Genomic DNA, 20,078 nt, shown 5'->3' with positions numbered 1-20,078 from the left:
GAGCAGGGATGGTAATTCTTGGTGCCCATCCAAATACCAACCATACAGGACTGGACAAACAGACCTTTTTAAGTGACATAACATTGTAGCTACATTTTGAGGTGTGTACCGTAGTTTCCCTTGTTTTCCAGTTTATTTATTTTTTACCGCAAATGTTGACAGGTATGCTTCAGTTGACACCCTCAGAGGCAAAAAATCAACTACGTTTCTGATTGAAGATGCAGCTTGTGGAGTGGATATACATAGTCAGACTTCCAACCAGAAAAAAAACACAAAAAACACTCTAGATGTTCAGGGGTTTTGGGATTTTTTTTTTTTTTTTTTTACTCTCTGGATTAAGCTTAAGTGTCTAAGCCACTTGTGTGTCAACGCAACACAGAAAAATGCTCTGGTATTAGCCACCCAGGATACTTTAAAATTGTTCTATTTTAGGCCAGATGCACTCAAAAGCATGATACCTGCTAATGTTCTTTTACGGTTGACTTTCAGAAACATGCTTTCAGAAAGTTTGGTCAATCTATACTGACAGGCGAGTCAGTAAGTGCTGCCTGCTTTATGATGCCGTGAACAAGGACACAAAACCCGAACGCAAAATTATCAAAGGCGAGTCGGAAATGTTGCCTCTATTTGAATGATGTGTTTTGGTCCTATTATAAAGCTGGCAATGTGTTTGTTAATTGGACAACTACTTAATTACAGCCTTTGCAATGTCCTTATCATTATGGAAATTAAAGGTCAAGTGCAAATCAGTGGAACACTAAATCCCGTGATGGAAATGTTTAATTGGTGTTTCTGTGTGAACCTAATAGTCTCTAAGACCGACACACATGAAAACGATAAATAGCATGTGATGATTCATTCATTCATGTGTTCAGATATTAATGTCAAGGAGCAAGGGGTTGTTCCTTTGTGTTCCTTTGAAATGTTTACATGGTACTACCTTTTAATACTGTATGTTGACATACCACAGCTCTTGTAGAGAGAATAAGAGTATGACTGTTATGTGGTGAAGGTCAGCCAGTATCTAATGAAGCCATCCGGTTCCTACGCATTGATAGAATGAGTTGCATTATCCTGAACAAGACTTCTTTAAATCCTTATTAGGGTTGATGCTGGAGCCTATCCCAGCTGACTTTGGGAGAGAGGCGGGGTACACTCTGGCAATGGCCAATGGCAAATGGCCATTGGCAAATCATTCACACTCACATTCATACCTATGGACAATTTTCAGTCGCCAATTAACCTAAAATGCACGTTTTTGAAGTGTGGGAGGAAATATTCCAGATCTCCTGAATGTGTGGCCAACATACTAACCACTTGGTCACCATGCAGTCAATTACTTAAATCAGTTTATTACAACTTATTGTACTAAAATGCATTAAATGTCTTGTATTCTTTATGCTATGATATAAAATACACAACTTGTTGAAATTTAGCGGATACATTAAGTGAATTAGGTCAAAGTATCGGCATCAGATCGATTTTGTCGATGGGAAACAAACTCAGTGGTACCGTGCATCACTATATTCTGCAACCACTTGTACCATGTCATTCCTAAAACTGTTCATCAGTAAGCAGAGTCACGGTCCTCTCTCTAGTCATATTCTCATCAGACTTGACTCGAATGACATTTAAGCCTAAATACCACATGGAGTACGTCACTTCCAGAGATATGCTTGTAATAAAGAGTCATTAAAAATCATTATACACACGTAAAACATGATTGAAATGCATCACACCACACTACGTTTTTTGGTGGATTGACTATTTGACGACTCGTGCGACTGCATTAGACTGTTGTGATACTTAATAACCTGCTTAGGTTGGCTCATCGTCTCCTGATCTTTAATTATGCATATGACGTTCAGCTGAGCAGGACACTAAGTCTGCACTGACAGCGTGAGATGCTTTACATTCATGAATCAAGATGCATGACAGACCGTAAATTTGTCCTTACTGACCTTTAGGATTGCCAATTGATTGACTGGGTACAGGGTGTGCCATACCCAAAGGGTATTGGCTCCAGCTCTTATATGACCTCAACCAAACAGAATAAACATCAAAAATGAATTACTGGATGTTTTAGGATTAACATTTGCATCATCTTAATTTGTGATTTTCGTTTTCTTTGGGATAGAAGATGTACACAGTCAGCAGGTAACCCTATTTAAATCAAACTGTTCTCACACACACTGCCATATAATGTGCTGACTTGGTAAACTTTCAAACAGCTGAAATTGTGCATAAAGCAAACAATAACCTTCATTCATTCCTTTTTGACCGCTTGTCCTCCCGAGGGTCGTGGGGGTGCTGGAGCCTATCCCAGCTGTCTTCGGGCGAGAGGCGGGGTACACCCTGGACTGGTCACCAGCCAATCACAGGGCACATATAGACAAACAACCATTCACACTCACATTCATACCTATGGACAATTTGGAGTTGCCAAATAACCTAGCATGTTTTTGGAATGTGGGAGGAAACCGGAGTACCCGGCGAAAACTCACACAACAACAGAACATGCAAACTCCGCTGTGCAGCTGCAAACAATAACCTGTTACCCAAAAATGTAGAAATGAAGAAACAACCTTTGAATTAAACTTAAAAACACTTGCATATCTGCATGGACAATGCTAAAAAACTTCAGCATTTCTGTATGTGGAATCAAGTTGTGGAACAGATTAAATAAGGAACTCAAACAACGTACTAAAATGAGCATGTTTAGGAAACAATACAAGCAGTTGATGTTGATGAAGTACAAACAAGATACATACAGTACTTAATATTAGGGCTGGGCATCCTGTTTTTTTCCCCATTTTTGTACAGTTGTGACATAATTTAAATACACTCATGGACATGAATGTCATGAAGTATTCATTATTAATATGAAATATTTTTTTTTACTAATTCATGTTCATATGTGTGTTGGTTTCATCACCGATCTGGATAAATGAATGATAAATGAACATTTAGGGTTACTTTTACTATCATAGAAGATGTGGTTGTTGTGTGTTTGATGTGACACGGTGTCGTAGCGAGATCAACTTGGACCCCACCAGTGTTGCCCGCCTCAAGTCTTTGCTTTTCTTTGGATCACGGCTATGTGAATAATCTACAATGGAGGCAAAGAAAGTTGCCAGCATTTTGATAAAGCAGGTGTAGGTGTATAAATGTTTTCCCTAGGGAAGCAGAGTGATTGGCGGACTTGAAGTGACATCGGGGTTTTCATTTCCTATGGATTATGGCTGCGACAGTAGCCTATTGGGAATTTTTATTTTTGTCATTATTGTGCCTGTCGTGAGATTGTGTGTCCCATCAAACATTACAGTAATATTACTGACACCTATTGACCGAAGTACAATACTACACATGTCTTTTGAATGGCTTATAATTCTGTTTTTGTCAATTTAGTCATTTTTATGCTTCAAAATGTTTAATTTTGGCAAAAAAATAACCCTGTTAAACCTGTTAAATAAGCCGGCATGATTTATTAAATATATTTTTTGAAAGACAGTGAAAGAGTGAAGCTGCAAAATTCGAACCGCAAAGTGTACATAGAAAAAGTTTGCGATCTGCTTATGAAAAATGAAAGCAAAAAAACAAGTGGTGCACTTGAATTTCTGTCAAGTATATGTCTGTGGAGGGTGAACTAAGTCGTTTTTTTTTTAATTAGCACCATAGAGGGATGGTTGACAAATGCCAGGAGCTTCTATTATACTCATTTCTTAAAAAAACAAAATATATTTCACACAGTCACACTATCCGCTAGTGTTATCTCTATCAGGGTGTCCAAAGTGTGGGCTGGTGGCGATTTTTGCACTGCAGCTCATATTTTATTGTCCCTAGCTTTTGTCATCTTTACCTCGCACAGCTCAGCTTTAAAAATAACAAACATTAGTTGAAGTGTTGCAGTGACTTTGGTCGAAATGGGGTTGTCAGTTTGGAAAATGTGCTTTATCGCAAGTAAAACAAACAAAAAAATAATATGCATTATGCACAACAGCTCGGCACACAAGATCGTAAGACTTCCGAGGCTATGGAAACATTTTCCGTTTGCCCGCCTCAAAATAAGTCTTTGTTCCTCAGAACATTCGGCACACATCAAAAGACCGATTGCTTTAATGAGTCTCAATGCTGTGCCAGTGGTGGCTGTCTGGTGACAGGAATGGAGCTCATGATAATGTGTTGGGCTCAGTGCCACTTTGTTGCAACTCTTATGGAAATTGGACCAGTTTGACTATTTTTCTTTATCCCTCACTGGAAGTCCTTTTGTTTGTTTTACCTCTTCCCTTTGTCAAAGTTTGTTTCCCGCCTTATTCAGCTATCTGAATATAAATAATGTGCCTTTATGTTTTGTTTTTTTCAACTTCAAATACAGTGTAATAGGGAGGAGAACCATACTTTTCACTTATGTGTTTTCCAACAACAGCTGTCCAAGAAAGGCTGCCTGGAGAAGATGAAATGAAATAGGAGGCCATTTGGTTGACATATATTTGGCCCACTAGCTTTCAAGGTGAAGTGGCATGAAAGGAGGCAGAGCATCAATAGGTAAAAGGGCTGCTCTGAGGTCTTTTTCAAGGTTTCCATCACTATATAGGAAATGACCCTCATGCCACAAGACCTGCTTTCAATGGTAATCAATTCAGCTTTAAAGGTGCAGCAGACGTTTCTTTGAAGGCTTCAGCAAACAGTCTCTGCCAATCTCAAACCTGGCATATGTTCACTGTTGCCTTCATGAAGATGTTGTGTGGCCTTAAGTGTATTTTCACCACTGTTATTCATTCTGTTGATAATGTGTTTTCAACTGTGCTGAAAATTACAATTTTAGCCTGCTTGATGATCACTAAAAGGCACACTTTGAACAGCAGGACACTCGGTGAGATACTGTAAGCACACACGTTGTGAGTTATACACATGATACATGTTTATATTCTTGCTATTTTACTGTGATGGCATCCGTCATGAGCATAAACTGGGATAATCTTATATTTTTCAGTTACAGCATGGCATTGATTTCATTTTTACTTCTTCTGAAGTTGGATGGCACTGCAGAAACAATTAAAAACGGCCTCTTGTAAAATTTCAGCTATATTGCATCAGTGGGAAAAGGGAAGCGGTGCAATGAATGAAATGGTTGACCTTTTCAGATCTGTCCCCGGGTAGTGAATTTGCTGCAGGGTGCGGGGGAACTGAGCGGTAGCACATCGACTTATCAGTCCCACTATTCAAATGCTGCAAACCGGATCTCCCACTTGATCCACTCCATTCCCTGATGGCATCTTTGCAGAAAAAAATAAAAGGTTGGGAATGGAAAGTGGGAGATGGTATTAAAGCTCTTTTGATTATCTGTGAGTTAAGTGTAGAAATTAGAATTTTTGATTCGCTACGTGAAAAAATATCTTCAGGTCATACTGTGACATTTTTTTAAGCAAACCTTGTTTCATTCTTGGGCAACATCAAGCTGTAGCTGTGACAGCTACCGGCAGCAAACATGTCAACGCTTTGATGGATACTTGCCGTAATGAAAGGCTACTATGACTCTTAAGTCGACTGAGCTTTCTCTGAACTCCCCCATTTCTCCATCAAATCAAAGTACAAGAGCAAAGGAGGCAGAGAGATAAAGAGAATTTCTTCTAAACGGCTTTGTAATAGTTTTCTCTCATGAAGGACGTTGCGTCTTTGTTAGAGGAGCTGTCAAAATAGCATTTCCTGTCCGTCTCTTTCGGAAGCATTTTAATCTCCGCCGACAAAAATGGATGACCTCATGCTCCACTTCACACACTTCCACTGATGGATGGCATTGCATCTATAAAATCAAAGCACATGTTTAAAAAGGGTAAAATTAGCCCTACCACAGAGGGTTCTACAGCAGGACCAGGTGAAGCCACATCCTCACCACTCGCATTCATCCTCATGAGCTCATATACTGTATTTGAAACGTGACATACTTTCACTTTTATCATCTCATACTCTACATTCTTCCTGTTTCTCTCTCCACCCTTTCCTTGTTCCATTCAGAAGCCATCTTATGTGATGTAGGGGAGTTTCACTGTCACGATCAGGAAACCTGCATCCCTGAGGCCTGGCTTTGTGACGGCGAACCCGACTGCCCTGACACTTCAGATGAAAGTGACATGACTTGTAAGTCAATCATTCCATCCATCCTTCACACCTGATTTCCTGCTACTTTTTAGACTGTGACTGAGGTGAGACCCTCCCTCACGTGTCATGATGAAAAAGCCAAAAACAATTCAGATGAATTAAAAATAACTGTCCATTGAACTGCATTATACATGTATTTTATGTACAATTCCTATCGCTTTTTAACATTTTCTTGAGAAAAGAAGTAGATTTCCTGATCAAATACAAGGGGTGAAACCCAAGGTGAGACCACTGTGAGCATGGCATTAGTGCACAATAGGGAGGAAGTTTGAAGCCTAAAACACAGAATAATAATAATATACTAACTCATTCAATGCTCCAATGGCTTGTGTTGCTATTTTAACTTTGGTCTGTGTAACAATTATGTATTAGCTGCCTAAACTAAACCGCACCAGGATTTTTTGCATGTGCACCAAATGTTGTAGTATTGTACCAAAAGGGTAATGCTGGATACACTACAGTCTGTTGTTGTTGCACACAAAAAATGGAACATGTTCACTAATCCTGTACAGTATGCAATATTTCTGCATATACTTGGTGTGTGGTTTTCTTAAGTTGTAAGCTTTTTATTTCCACTTTGCCAAGGGAGGCATAAGATCCATTTTCACTGCAGTAATAGTGACTGCTTCTAATCCATTAAGGTGATCAAAATAGAGACGTGCCAGGCAGACACTTATGCTGTAATTAAAGTGAGTGCTAAAATGATTCACAGCTATATAATTTAATGCAAAAAAAATATTGCATTTCAAACATACTGTATATTATTGTATAAAAGATGTTACAGTTGTGGTGCATCATCACTTTGAGGTGCAGTTTGCAGATGTTTTTTTTTTTTAGATCATTGATTGTTTCGGGTTTCACAGTATCAGACAGGTGACCCAGCCAGACCTGATCAGACCTTGATTTGTGTCTCACAATGGCCCCACTTCCTCCCAGGGAACTGTCATTTCCTTTGAGAGGACTTGCTTAGAGGAGGCAATGTGGTCTTAAGGAGGTTGTTATGTGCTCTGAGAACTTGAGCAGCAGGCCCAAGTCAACTCACAGTTCCCCGTCTGCTGCCGAAGACCAAATGCTGGCTGCTGTTGTTGGCTGTGATCGTGACCTCTCTCCTGCTTTCCCGAAAGGGATTACCCTCTGGCTGTGGGTGTGTCTATTTATGGTTGGCCACTGCAGTGGAGATGGTCTCGGTCACTGTCTTCGGTACCTGATAGTGACACCAGCAGGTAGTGGCCTAAAGATGTGTTTTAGTGTTCCCTTTCCTAGACAGACAGGACATATTCAGAAGTCCCTCTTGCCCCATTTATGAAAGTTAGCTGCACTGGGAATCATGTTGTAGATAGCTCGGATAATTAATTTATTCTGCTGTGGTTCTGCCTCCCAGCTGTCTTTCCAGGTCAGCTTCCTCTCCAGTACTCCACCCATCCTTGTTGAAACCCCTTGCTGTCGAATGCTTTAAATTTAAATTAAAATTAAATTTTAAATTAAAAGTACACCATCTTTATGATTGGCTTAGTTATTGTTTGTAAATTCTGGTAAGAGCACAGTGCAATCACAGCCCCTGAAGAACAACAGTGACAAAAAGCTGCAAACACTGCAAGCTCTGCGGTAGTTGACCACAGTGCAAATATTATACTGCAGTGGTTCCCAGTTGTTTGCAGTTGCTCTAGAGACAGTGCCACCGAGGAAAAGACAGGAAGCAGAACTGGAGGTAGCAGAGATAAGGATGCTCAGATGCACATTGGGAGTGACCAGGATGGATAGGATCAGGAACGAGTACATCAGAGGGACATTACACTTTAGAGGCCTTCGAGATAAAGTCAGAGAGGCCAGACTGAGATGGTTCGGACATGTCCAGAGGAGAGATAGTGAATATATTGGTAGAAGGATGTTGTGTTTTGCTGCCAGGTTGGAGGCGCAGAGGAAGACCAAAGAGGAGGTTTATGGATATAGTGAAGGAGGACATGAGGGTAGTTGGTATGAGAGAGACAGATGCAGAAGACAAGGATGGAGGCAATTGATTTACTGTGGCAACCCCTGAAGGGAAAAGCCGAAAGAGAAAGAAGTGGTTCCCAAACACTCTCGCATACCCCTTCAGAAATTTGACCTGAAGCCATTTACCCCCTACTACTGCACACTTAAACATGAACCTTATTATGTTAATTAACTTCAATATTGATAAACAATCATGATGAAGCAGTATCAGTCCAAAGGTCTGTTTAACATTGAGGTCTGTTAGAAATAGAATATTTTGTAATATTTTGTATTTCCAATGCTGTAATAACAATATAAATGAAATCTTCAAGATGAAATGCACAAACCTACTGTTGTTGATATGATGCACACAGAGCAAGGAACAACTTGCCGCTATGTCTCCTTCCTGCTACGGTGTCGTCACACTGTGGTCATTCAGGTGCACTTGTAATTTTGAGTGTTAGGCACTAATTGTTTTTCATTTTTATTCATGTTCCCCCTATGGCAATTGACGTACCCCTGATGCTACGCATACCCCACTTTGGGAACCACTGTTCTACTGTAAAAGTAGAAAACTTTTAGTAGAAAAGTCATATCAAGAAGATGGTGACGGAAATTCTTTCCGTTAAAATCAAACGACACCCCTGTGTTCATGTCAACATTATATAATTACAGTCAGCAGCTGTTTATGGTCACAGCTGCTTGGACATTTCTTAATGGATTAATGCAACAGAGGAAAGCTTTTTTCTACCTCAATGACTGCTGTGAAAAGGCAACATTATCCTGAATATTTAGACCAAGGCAAAGGGCACCACAACTCTCCCGTCTGCAATAACTATCAATGTATCATTCAAGGGAAACTATGAATGATTGTGAATTATTGTGCATGATTTGCTCAATGCTACTGTACGATGACGGGGTGATTATTTTATACAATTGTGTCAGGTCATTGTAAAATTATACAGCTCTCGTATAAAAAGTGAGTGTCTTCAATTTTACTGGAGTTCACCCAGAGTAAAAGTTCTTCGTTTATTTTAAACAATGGATGTTATACAAGCCACCGACCCTAAGTCTGAAGAGAATGAAAACGTCCCGCCTTTGTCTGTAGCTATCTGGTGTGTTTATTACTTCTTTTACATGATTTTTTAGAATGTAATTTGTGTTGTCTCCATTTGTGTTCACCCTAACCTTTAGTGAGTGCCTGCCGTGTCTGACTTGGATGGGGCTTGCTTTCACATGCGCTACAAAGAGAGCGCTAACTCCACACATGCTTGTGGGATTAGGCAAGGCGTCATCTTGGAGCAGGGGTCTCAAACACGCGGCCCGCGGGCCAAATGTGGCCCGCAGGACACTAGTTTGAGGCCCCCGCCTTGATATGAAAGTTTAATATTAGTGCGGCCCGCGCAGGTTTGATATGGATGCCGTATGGTATCATGTACCTAGAAAAAATTATTACATTTGATTAATGTTCATGTTAAAGGTTAAATAACTGTTAATAGTTATCCTCCCTATCCATGTGGAAGTGGTAAGTTTTTGGCTTATTAAATTTAAAGGAAATAACTTGGAGGCTACCGTTTAGGTCGCTAGCTCTCTAGTTTGCGAGTTAGCATGTGTCTCAAGACCCTGCAGTTGCGCAATATGTTGTAAATAAAAAGAGTATAAATGTGACTATAGTCGTGTTTTGTCATGTCTACAGGGCTCTCATAATGCTTTGTTCATTTTAATCTGAAAAAAATAATTTGTCTACCCACCAACTATGTGGTTTCTTAATTTTTAATTATTTGCCGTTTTATTATTATTATATTTATTTATTATTGATTGATTGATTTTCTTTATTCTTGATCTTATTTTGTGTAGAAAAATAAAAAGTAAGATACTTGAGAACAGTGGAATGTTTTATCGGAGCTTTTCTTGTAGAAAATCGGAACCAAAGCAAAGTTTATTCATTTTTTTCTTTTTAATAAATGTGTTTTTTTGGGTTTTTTTGGAAAACCTGATGCGGCCCAGCCTCGCCCAGACCCTAGCTCCAGTGGCCCCCAGGTAAATTGAGTTTGAGACCCCTGTGTTAGAGGCTATCCACACAGAAACTTTTTCAGGTCAAAGCAGTGAAGCATGTTATTTTTTCCTCCCTGTCATCAACAAGGATGGCAGGCTGGGATAGGCTCCAGACTACCCCTGCAATCCTAGTGAGCATAAGCGGAATATAACATGGATGGATGGATGGATGGATGGATTGATGTTTAAGATTGTTAAACAATGTTGAACAATAGGGATGAAATTAGTGAAGTGAAGGGCGGTTAAAAAGCTCTGTTAAAAGCTACTCTTAAAACACAGATGGTGTCATCTCAGGTCTCCACACAGGAGGAGACAAACGATTGGCAAAACACATCGCCAACTCGTACCAAACTCTGCACATGGGAGGCGACTCGTGGTTGTGGCCAGCGACTGTCAGATTTGGAGGGAAAAATAGTTCAGGGAAGAAAAAGCGGTCAGTGTTCATTGAGTAATCTTGTTAGTGCCGGAGATAAACTTACATAAGCGTCTTATTTAGGGGGATATGTTTACTCTGGTGCCAACAAGTTCCCATGCAGATGCTTTTGTGGTTATTTTCATTGACTTTTAATAACTATCAATAGCTTCCAGGACATCTGACATCCATGTTTACCTGCCAGAGAATACTGAAAAACATCCTGGCCACTTAGTCTTCTTAATTTATTTCAGACATGAATACTATGTTACATTATTCTTTTTCACATATGCACTTACAATATCTATATATATATATATATATATATATATATATATATATATATATATATATATATATATATATATATATACATACACAAATATATACATACATATACATACACAAATATCTACATACATACATATATACATATATACACATACATGCATACACACAACACCTCATTACTACACATGTCTGAAAAGGAGCAGGAAGAAGCAAAGCTTATTAAATCCTACCCCTTCTCCACGCCATAGCAGTTACCAATTCAATAAGTTTTTGTTTTTTTTTTTTTGTTTGTTTTTTTTTCCACACTTATAATCACAGAATCTTCCATAAGACAAAACAACAAAAGAAGAGTGGGAACATTAACTTAATAAAACTCCCACTGATTGGTCCTTGTCTCGGCGGCAGTAATGGGATTACGTCGGCCAGCCAGCGTGTGCATTTTTCCATTCAAAAGTGGTGCTATGTTTTAATAAAGTTAATGATAAAGCACAAGATGGCTTCAACTTGACAAACCAGGGAGACATGGATACTGTCACATAAAAGGCTTATTTTATGTGCAGTTGGTTAACCAAGTGTTTCCGTTGTAATTGTCTCTAGTATTATTCTCTCTGTGAAGCCTGTTTTAATATGAGAGATATGATAAAACCTCTACTTGGTTGCTTAGGGCCGAGTCATATAATCTCCGGAAGGCCATTAATCATCACATCGATTTCTGCAGGCTCTATTTTATTTACAATGCCAGGAGAAAGAAGACCTTGCATGTTCATTCAAGAATTGCGCAAAGCTCATTAACATGGATTATGTATTGATAGAAAGGGGAATTAGATCAGCTTTACCCGGCAAACAGGAGACAGGACTGGAATATATTCCACCTTCTTAGATGATATGCTGCAGTATCCTGGGAAATGGCAAAAAGGAACCTTTAGAATATTATGAAAATGAGAAGCTGTGTAGACCTGAAGCAACATAGCTTAAATATATCCTGTTCCGGGATTTCTGTAGATTTAACCATGAATAATTTAGTTTTATATCCAGAACGCTTTTTGTCTGAAGAGGCAACCTGACTTTTCTCTTTTCTTTTAGTATAAAATATCATGGTCACCGATGACCTCTCTCTCTCTCTCCTCACGTTGCCCTCGGCCAGGAAACCATAATCACTGCATCTTCAGGGCCTGTGGGGAGGAGAAAACGGGGTTTGTATCAGATCGGAATACCCAGAGAGGAGAAGGAGGTACCAGTTTAGCCTTTCAGCCACAGATCTTTTGGGACCAGATCGCTGCTAACAGTTATTTGAGGGGGAAATCACTTTTAGGAATTTCATAAGAAACACTGTTAAAATGCCAATAACTGGAGTTACATGCGTTGTGGGTGTGTACCTGTCGTTGTGGGTGTTTTTTCCAGAGAGGTGAAACACCTGGAATGTGCATCAAGGCTGTGGCTGATTAGGGCAACTGGGCGGAGACAAAGGGAGGCAGAAGGCAATTGGAGAGAAGGTGTGTGTGTGTGTGTGTGTGTGTGTGTGTGTGTGTGTGTGTGTGTGTGGAGCTCTCCGTAGTCTACGCCATGTGGGCCAGGAATTTGTTTTGCCATATGTGTGTTTTGTTTGTTATAGATAGTACTTAATTTCTTGCCATCGGTGCTACCTTATGTTTTGTTTTACGAGGTTTACCACAAAAGTCTGATGAGTGTTTTGCTGGACATGTGTGAAATGTGTATTTATTTTACCTTTATTTACCCAGGCAAGCAATTTAAGAACAAATTCTTATTTGCAAATGCAGCCTGAACAAATAGCAAAAGCACTTTGAGGGAGAGGGGAGTGCTGAAAATAAGAACAATGTTATATAAAATTACAAATATCAATACAGTAAATATGTAATAGGTGTAATTAGTTGCAAGTTTTGTTTAAAGACAGAGAGAGGTGTGAAGGCTGAAAGTTTTGGAGAGTTTTGTAGGGTGTTCCAGTCATTAGCTGCAGCAAACCGGAAAGCGCTGCGTCCAAAGACGGTACGAACTTTGGGGATGGAGAGTTTGATGTGATTACTGGACCTTAGATTGTAAGCAGAGTGAGAAAGATGTAAGAGGGAAGGGACATAGAAGGGTGTGATGCCAAGTATGGTTTTGTAGATGAGCTGGAGCCAGTGACGGAGCCGTCTGGTAAGGAGTGATGTCCAGTCTACCAACTTATATAATTCACAGTGGTGAGTGGTGAAAGGGGCGCTAGTAGCAAAACGGATGGCGAAGTGGTGAAGAATATCCAGCTTCTTCAGAGTGGACTGAGACGCCATCTTATAGATGTTGTCACCATAATCAAAAATGGGCAAGATGGACATTTTGACATTCTCTATGTCTACATAGATGTCTAAATTTGTCTATGATTTTCCCATCCTCAACTTTCTGGTACTGTTAATGAAGCTTAAAGGCTGAAGTCCTCCTCAAATAGGCGCCACTGATGAAGCTATTCATTTATTTTCTAGCCTGCCAGTGCCTTATTGCCCTACCATCTCAAATTCTCTAGACACTATGTAACACAAACTTGACAAAAGATAAATCAGTGGCTACTATAACATCCATACACATTAACATTTGTTTTTGTTGCAAGTTAGCAGGCAGAAACAAAAAACTACAGTCGATAAAACACCTAAGAGAAAATTGATGCATGGCTCAAAGACTATATAAATTCTAAAGAATTAGGAATGTGAGGTAGAGTGTTCATAGAGAAGCAGAAGTAATTTTTAAAGGCTGTTTTCAAATTTAAGCTTGTCTTATGCGTCTGTGTCAAAGTAACGACATACAAGATGTGCTTGCTCCTCCTCTTCTAAACCCTCAGGCGTTGCATGATGTGCTCCTCCAAAAAAAATACGCTTGATGGATTTGTGTTTTACTGGAGTGCTATTTACTAGCTGCGATGGCACGAACAAAACAAGTGTCAAATGTTACTCTGCTACACATATGGACAAGACTGTGGTTTTGACGTCTTTTCAACACTTCAAAATTAACACTTTTTTATGGTGCATGTCAGGGTGGTCTCACAGCCTCAACTCAAAGCTGTGTCCTGTGAACTATAAACATGGACTTTGCGGTTATTCACAAATGGTTGCTTGCAAGGCATGCTGGGAGTCAAAATATCAAAGTGGTGCTTGCATCCTTCCATTTTTCAGTATGTGGCCCTCGGTGAAAAAAAACTTTGGATATCCCTGCTCCAGAGTGTTTGAGCCACATTTACACTAACTTTGTCAAGTAGGGGCCCACGAGTTTGAGACAACTGGTGTCGTGCTGTTCCATCATAAATTTTCAAAGTGATGGTCATATCTGTTTGTGTGTCATATTTGCACATACTCAAGTGTGCCAAATATTGTAGAACCTTGAAGCCTGTAGTTTGCATTCACTAGTTACTTTGTAGTGTGTAATTCCGTTCAGTGTTTTGATAATTTAGGAATCCGGTTCCAGTTTCAGTATGGCAAATTAGAAAATGACAACTACAAATGTAACGTAATGTTCCAGTTGGTTATTATTTTGTGACTGATATTGGAGCTGCATAAATGCTTTTACGAGCATAATTCTTTTCATTGGTATATACGTATTTTTGTTGATGTACTAGTTTGCACTAATATAGTCATACTGGGTGGTACGTGGTTGTGATATTTAGTTTAGTCTGTGGAATGTGAACAAATTACTAAATTGTACATACTGTGTAGTAATCATACTCTAAATACTGTACTTGGTCTGCACTGTGTGGTCATCTATAGCCAAGTATTTGTACTTCACTTTGTGGTAATACGTTTTCAGTTGATAAGTTGTTCAATGACATTTTCAGTTTCCATTTCCCTCCCTGTGTTTATGCGATATGTGTGCAAACATGTCTTAGGCGTCTTAGAAAGTAAATCCTTCATAAAACCCCTGAGAAGGGATTTTATAGACTTCCAGTTTGTCTCAGTGATGCTGCCATGCAGAGCTGTGTCAATCTTCTGGACATTTAGACGACTGAATCCTCTCAATTGTCACTCCCACAGAGAAAGACAAAAGGGGTCAGCAGCTGACTTCAAATTCACAGTCACAGGAGAATTTTTTTCATGGCTGCACCTTGGCTCCTTCCAATCAACATTGATTTTGATTAGGAGAAGAGATCTTTTCTGCTCTCACTGGGTTTCTTGCACTCATTCCCATTCATCAAATAGCAAGGTCATGTCTCAGCAAATGAGTAAAGAGTTTGAAAACATTGGGACTGTCTCTTCATTGCACTACTACAGTATTTGTGGCATTTTTGTATTGTTAGCCAGTTAATGTTAATGTACAGTTAATGTAAATACTATGTACTCAAAATCACAACATCAATGCCAACATTGGTCTTCCATCGTGACAAATTAGTAACTGACATTTACAAGGCAGAAAGACTAGATATTGGCAGTAATATATCCGTGTTCCTGCCTGTCTTCACCTCAACATACTGCGCAGAACACATGCAAATTGACAGAATCACAATGTAATGTAAATATTTATGAAATGAAGCCTGCAATGCTAAATATATATTTAATTAAAAGAGTACCGCCCATGCAGTACAAAACAGTTTACACTTTTACATAGCTCAACACACCTAATGTTGTATCACATAAAAATGCCCCATTGAAGATTTATTGCATTATTGTCATAATTGTTGACAAAGCAATTTTAGAAGGATATCTTCTCGGGATAAAAGGCTCTTTTTTGTGATGAGACAGCAGCAATGCAAGTTATGTTTCAAGCAGCCAATCAACTAGGAGGTATTTTATCCATGAACCTCCCATGTTGAAAATAATGTATCACAAATGTATCTAGTTGCCATGGGAATTGATGAGAGAAGGATGGCACTTTGGAGCGCAATGTACCAGCACCTTGTTATTGAGATGAAGGGCAGGGTATTTGGCATTATGTAACATTACCTCCCCACTGAGGTACAACCCTTTTGTTTACTTTAAACAAATCCTGCAACATTGCTATCACTGCAAGCTCATAAAAGTTACATGCTTATTGTAGAATGACTGACAGATAACACAAGTGAAAATCTTGGATACTCAGACATTTGACCCATCTAGCATTTGAGCCATGCCACCCTCTGTTGACTATGCAACTTATTAGCATCCCTGCTCGCTCATAAACAATGGTGACTGATGAGATGTAGAGTGTTATTGAAGCTGGAACTAATGGATGTGTTCCAACAGTCACTTCTATTGCAAATGTTGATACAAAATCGAAGGAGAATGTGAATGTGGGCTTTTACACCATCTGAATGAGTCTCACACACACACACACACACACACAATGGAAACAAAAAACTAAAAGCCAACCAATCCCTGCCAGAACAGTGCACAATGATGCGAGGCAGGTTTCAAGTTTTTATTGTTTTGGGGGCACACGTCTTGTGAAACTGTAGGCTTTGGAGAGGTAAGAGCGAGATGAGGGCTCATGCAGAAGCATAACAGTCTTTCAAGAGCTCACAGCTTGCCTTGACATCATAGTTATTTATTCTTATTTAAATGCAGTGTGGGCTGCATGGCGCCCCACAGCCAGGAGACCCAAGTTCGATTCCACCCTCGGCCATCTCTGTGTGGAGTTTGCTTGTTCTCCCCATAAGTGGCTTTTCAGCAGGTACTCCGGTTTCCTCCCACATTCCAAAAACATGCTAGGTTAATTGGCGACTCCAAATTGTCCATAGGTATGAATGTGAGTGTGAATGGTTGTTTGTCTATATGTGCCCTGTGATTGGCTGGCAACCAACCCAGGGTGTACCCCGCCTCTCGCCCAATGACAGCTGGCATAGGCTCCAGCAGCCCCCGCGACCCTCGCGAGGATAAGCGGTAGAAAATGAATGAATGAATGAAATTGTCCATAGGTATGAATGTGAGTGTGAATGGTTGTTTGTCTATATGTGCCCTGTGATTGGCTGGCGACCAGTCCAGGGTGTACCCCGCCTCTCGCCCGAAGACAGCTGGGATAGGCTCCAGCACCCCCAGGCCTCTTGTGAGGATAAGCGGTAGAACATGAATGAATGAATAAATGTAGTTTTAATTGGATGTCACATTCCTCAGCTCTGCACATAAAAGCTTGATGTGATTTAGTGATCAAACCCAGCATATTGTAATGCCATCCATGTATTTAATGCATTCATGTTTCTGACAGCATCTTCTGAAAAAGCGTCCCCTCTTTGCCCCCTACTTCATTTGATCATGCAAAGTTCTCCTGAATTGTCCCATTTTTCAGATGGCTTTCTGTATGATTTGCCATTTTCCCTTATTTTGTTTTTTAGTGACTTAAAGGGCCTTGCACCATTTTCCACCATGTCAGAAGTGATGCACTGGGAGGAGCATGTTGCTTTCATCTTGGATCGTTCTTGTGTTTTGAGATTTTTTAGTCTCTATCTGGATTTGAAACTACTCATCTTTCAATGGGATATATTATATATTTATATTTGTATATTTATTTCTATTTATATCTACCTACACTACCTACTTAACACCACCAAGCCTAATTTACGTACATGATCAAATTACTGAACGATTTAAAAAAGACAGCCATGAATGTGGTTGAATTCATCAATCCCTTTTCAGTGATCAATTTCAGTCGATTCTGGCTCCTTATACAGTAGTACTGTATATTGAACACCTTTTAAGATGGTGTACCAGCATAATTTTCAGGTCAAGCGAGATTTGGGATTTGTCCTGCAAATCATCAAAACAATTCAACTTAGATGCACATGAACAAATAAACTAAAATAATCATGTCATTTACACACGGAGCCCATTCTTCCACACCAGTGACCTCATTTATGAGCCCAGAGACTCAAATCAACATTGTACCACTTTCTGTAGCTCCATTTATCATGTTTACTTCTTTGACTGCCCAGCCATGAATTTCTCCTCAACCATATGGAGAGTGGTCATAATTGTTCATTGTACATTGAATACATGTGTTTTGTGGCACACAAGTCTGACTCTCTTGATAGGACTTCTAAATTCTAGTGTTGATGCAATTGAAATGTTCTAAATAGCTGAGACTATTAAAATGTGGGCGCCACTCCACATAAATGTATTGTTCAAAATAAAGAACCTGGCTTTATAAATTTATAATTTGGTCTTCATCCCGTCATTTTTAATAAACGTGAACCATTTGTGAAAGTATGTCACAAATTATTGGATTGATTGCTTTTTTGATCAGATTGATTCACATTACATATGTACCGTGCTTAGTGAGCTAAAACTAACCTGCTCCGAGCCAAAGAGAAATACGGTACATCAAGGGATTACACAATGTTCCCATCCCATCCGCCTATATAGTACCTAGCACACGTTTTGGGCAAATCTGTCAAAAGAAAATGTCTGTTGAATGTCTTGAAGACATAATCATCCTCTGCGGCTCAGCACAGAGGTAAAATAGCAGAGTGTTGCGCCCGAAATCTCAAATGAAGCCGCATAGTGACCGACCTGCTGGGGGGGAAAAAAAAAAACAGCATAGACCAGCATAATTTCCATGCTCCGATGCAAAAATGTTGTTTGTTGAAGCCTGTGAAACAGTGACATGCCGTGAGGTTTAATATTGGTGAGGTTATTACAATTAGCACAGAAAAGCTTCTAGAACCACATCAGAAAACTGGATTATATATTACACAGTTTTCAACCAAAGTATGTTTTCATCACTGCTGGTTGTAACAATGAGTTTTCCCACAGCAGCTAATAGCAGAAAGGCCCATGTTATCAAGAAACCAAATGCTCCTTTGTCATGTCTTTTGGGTGAAAAACAGCAATTTTTGAGTTTGCTTAAAGTATGTAAACGGGTTCATAGTTGTTAAATAAATGTGTTATAATGTAGAGTAAAACTGGTTAAAAAGTAATGATTTACTATATACGTATATACACACACACACACATATATATCAAAGTGAGACATTTTTTTCCAAAAACAATCCTTTCAGTGACGGGAAGAGTGAGTACTCCTCTCACGATTAGACAATCTTTGACGTATTTCCTTCACTCTGCGAAGCACAAGCTAGCAACTGTAGAACTGAAGGTTTGAAAAGCTCATAAACGTGCTGTGTTTGTTCTACAACATTTGAGCCTTGGGAAACGTTCGTCATCGTGCTTGACTGAAACAAGAAAACTAATCCTTGTGGACAAAGTTTTCTGTTTTTTAATGGTTGGCTGGGTGTCGAGCAGCATACAGCCATATTATGAGGACAGCACACTCCTCTCTGATTTAAACCTGGCTTGCAGTCCTTACAAAATAAACCCTTTGTACACATATTACTATCATTTTTGTCACTTAAAGGTTAATTAATTCATAGCTAATGATCATACCCATATCAGTGTTAGCTGATATATACCAGACCAGCATACCAGCACGAAAATACAACATATGCTGGTAGCTGGTCTATGCTGTTTTTTCAGCTGGATAGGTGGTTAGCATTTCATCTTCACAACCTGGAGATTGGGATTGGCATTGTTAGTTGTTATCATTGTGTGAATGCTGAAAAGACATTAAAAATGAATTAATTCCCTATGGCCTATTATTTTTAAAAAATACAAGACAAGCCACGTGTTATTCTGGTCATGATCATTCTGGTCAATGTTACATTGCAAATACTTGATTGACAGTATATAAAAAGTAGCTTCACAATGCATAGTCAGCCATGGCATGTCCAACATGAGAGTGGTTCTCCCATTATGTGTGGAAGTGGTACATTTTTGGTTCCTTAATTTGTCCTTCTTTCCCACCGTGTTTAAAACACTTACGTTGAGAACAAATAAATGGGAGGATAACAAGTTAGCCCGGTAGCTTGCTATGAGCACCGGCCTTCTCTTATGTCTCTGCAGGGATCTCATAGCCTACTCATTAGTGTTGTGGTGTAAACAAAGAATAGTAGGAGTGTAAAGCTAACAAAAGGTGTGTTATTTCATGACTACAGGGCTGTAATAATGTTAACACGTATTTGCAAAGTCATGAGCTGGTTTTCTATGCTCTTACTTTATACACAATTTGAAAAGCTTTTGTATCGTGAGATCATTACTTCATCTATCATCACTTTTAATACAGTAACACACGCTAAACAACCAGGAAGAAAGGCTAAAAAGAGAATCAGAACTGCTTAAATATGAACCTTTGTTTGGAAATCTCTGTGTGGAGATGTGGACTAGTCTTGGAGAATGTACGATAAGCAACCATT

At 39.4% G+C, this 20,078-nt stretch overlaps 1 protein-coding gene across 11 annotated transcripts in view; it reads left to right on the top strand.

The window, feature by feature from the left end:
* Positions 1-20,078, top strand: part of lrp1bb (low density lipoprotein receptor-related protein 1Bb) — a 265,115-nt gene that overhangs the window by 72,120 nt on the left and 172,917 nt on the right. For 10 of the 11 annotated variants that reach the window (XM_058083126.2, XM_058083127.2, XM_058083124.2 and 7 more), the window contains exon 2: positions 6,016-6,138. The exons of the other annotated variant lie outside the window; for it this stretch is intronic. In XM_058083126.2, the coding sequence (XP_057939109.2) occupies positions 6,016-6,138 (123 nt within the window). The remainder of the gene's footprint in view (positions 1-6,015; positions 6,139-20,078) is intronic. 11 annotated transcript variants of the gene reach the window in all.

The sequence above is a fragment of the Doryrhamphus excisus genome, linkage group LG12 (genome assembly GCF_037039965.1).
Source record: "Doryrhamphus excisus strain RoL-2023G ecotype Guam linkage group LG12, RoL_Dexc_Guam_v1.1, whole genome shotgun sequence".
NCBI lineage: Eukaryota > Metazoa > Chordata > Actinopteri > Syngnathiformes > Syngnathidae > Doryrhamphus > Doryrhamphus excisus.
Note: the sequence above shows the minus strand (reverse complement) of the source record. Positions and strands in the feature narration are given on the sequence as shown.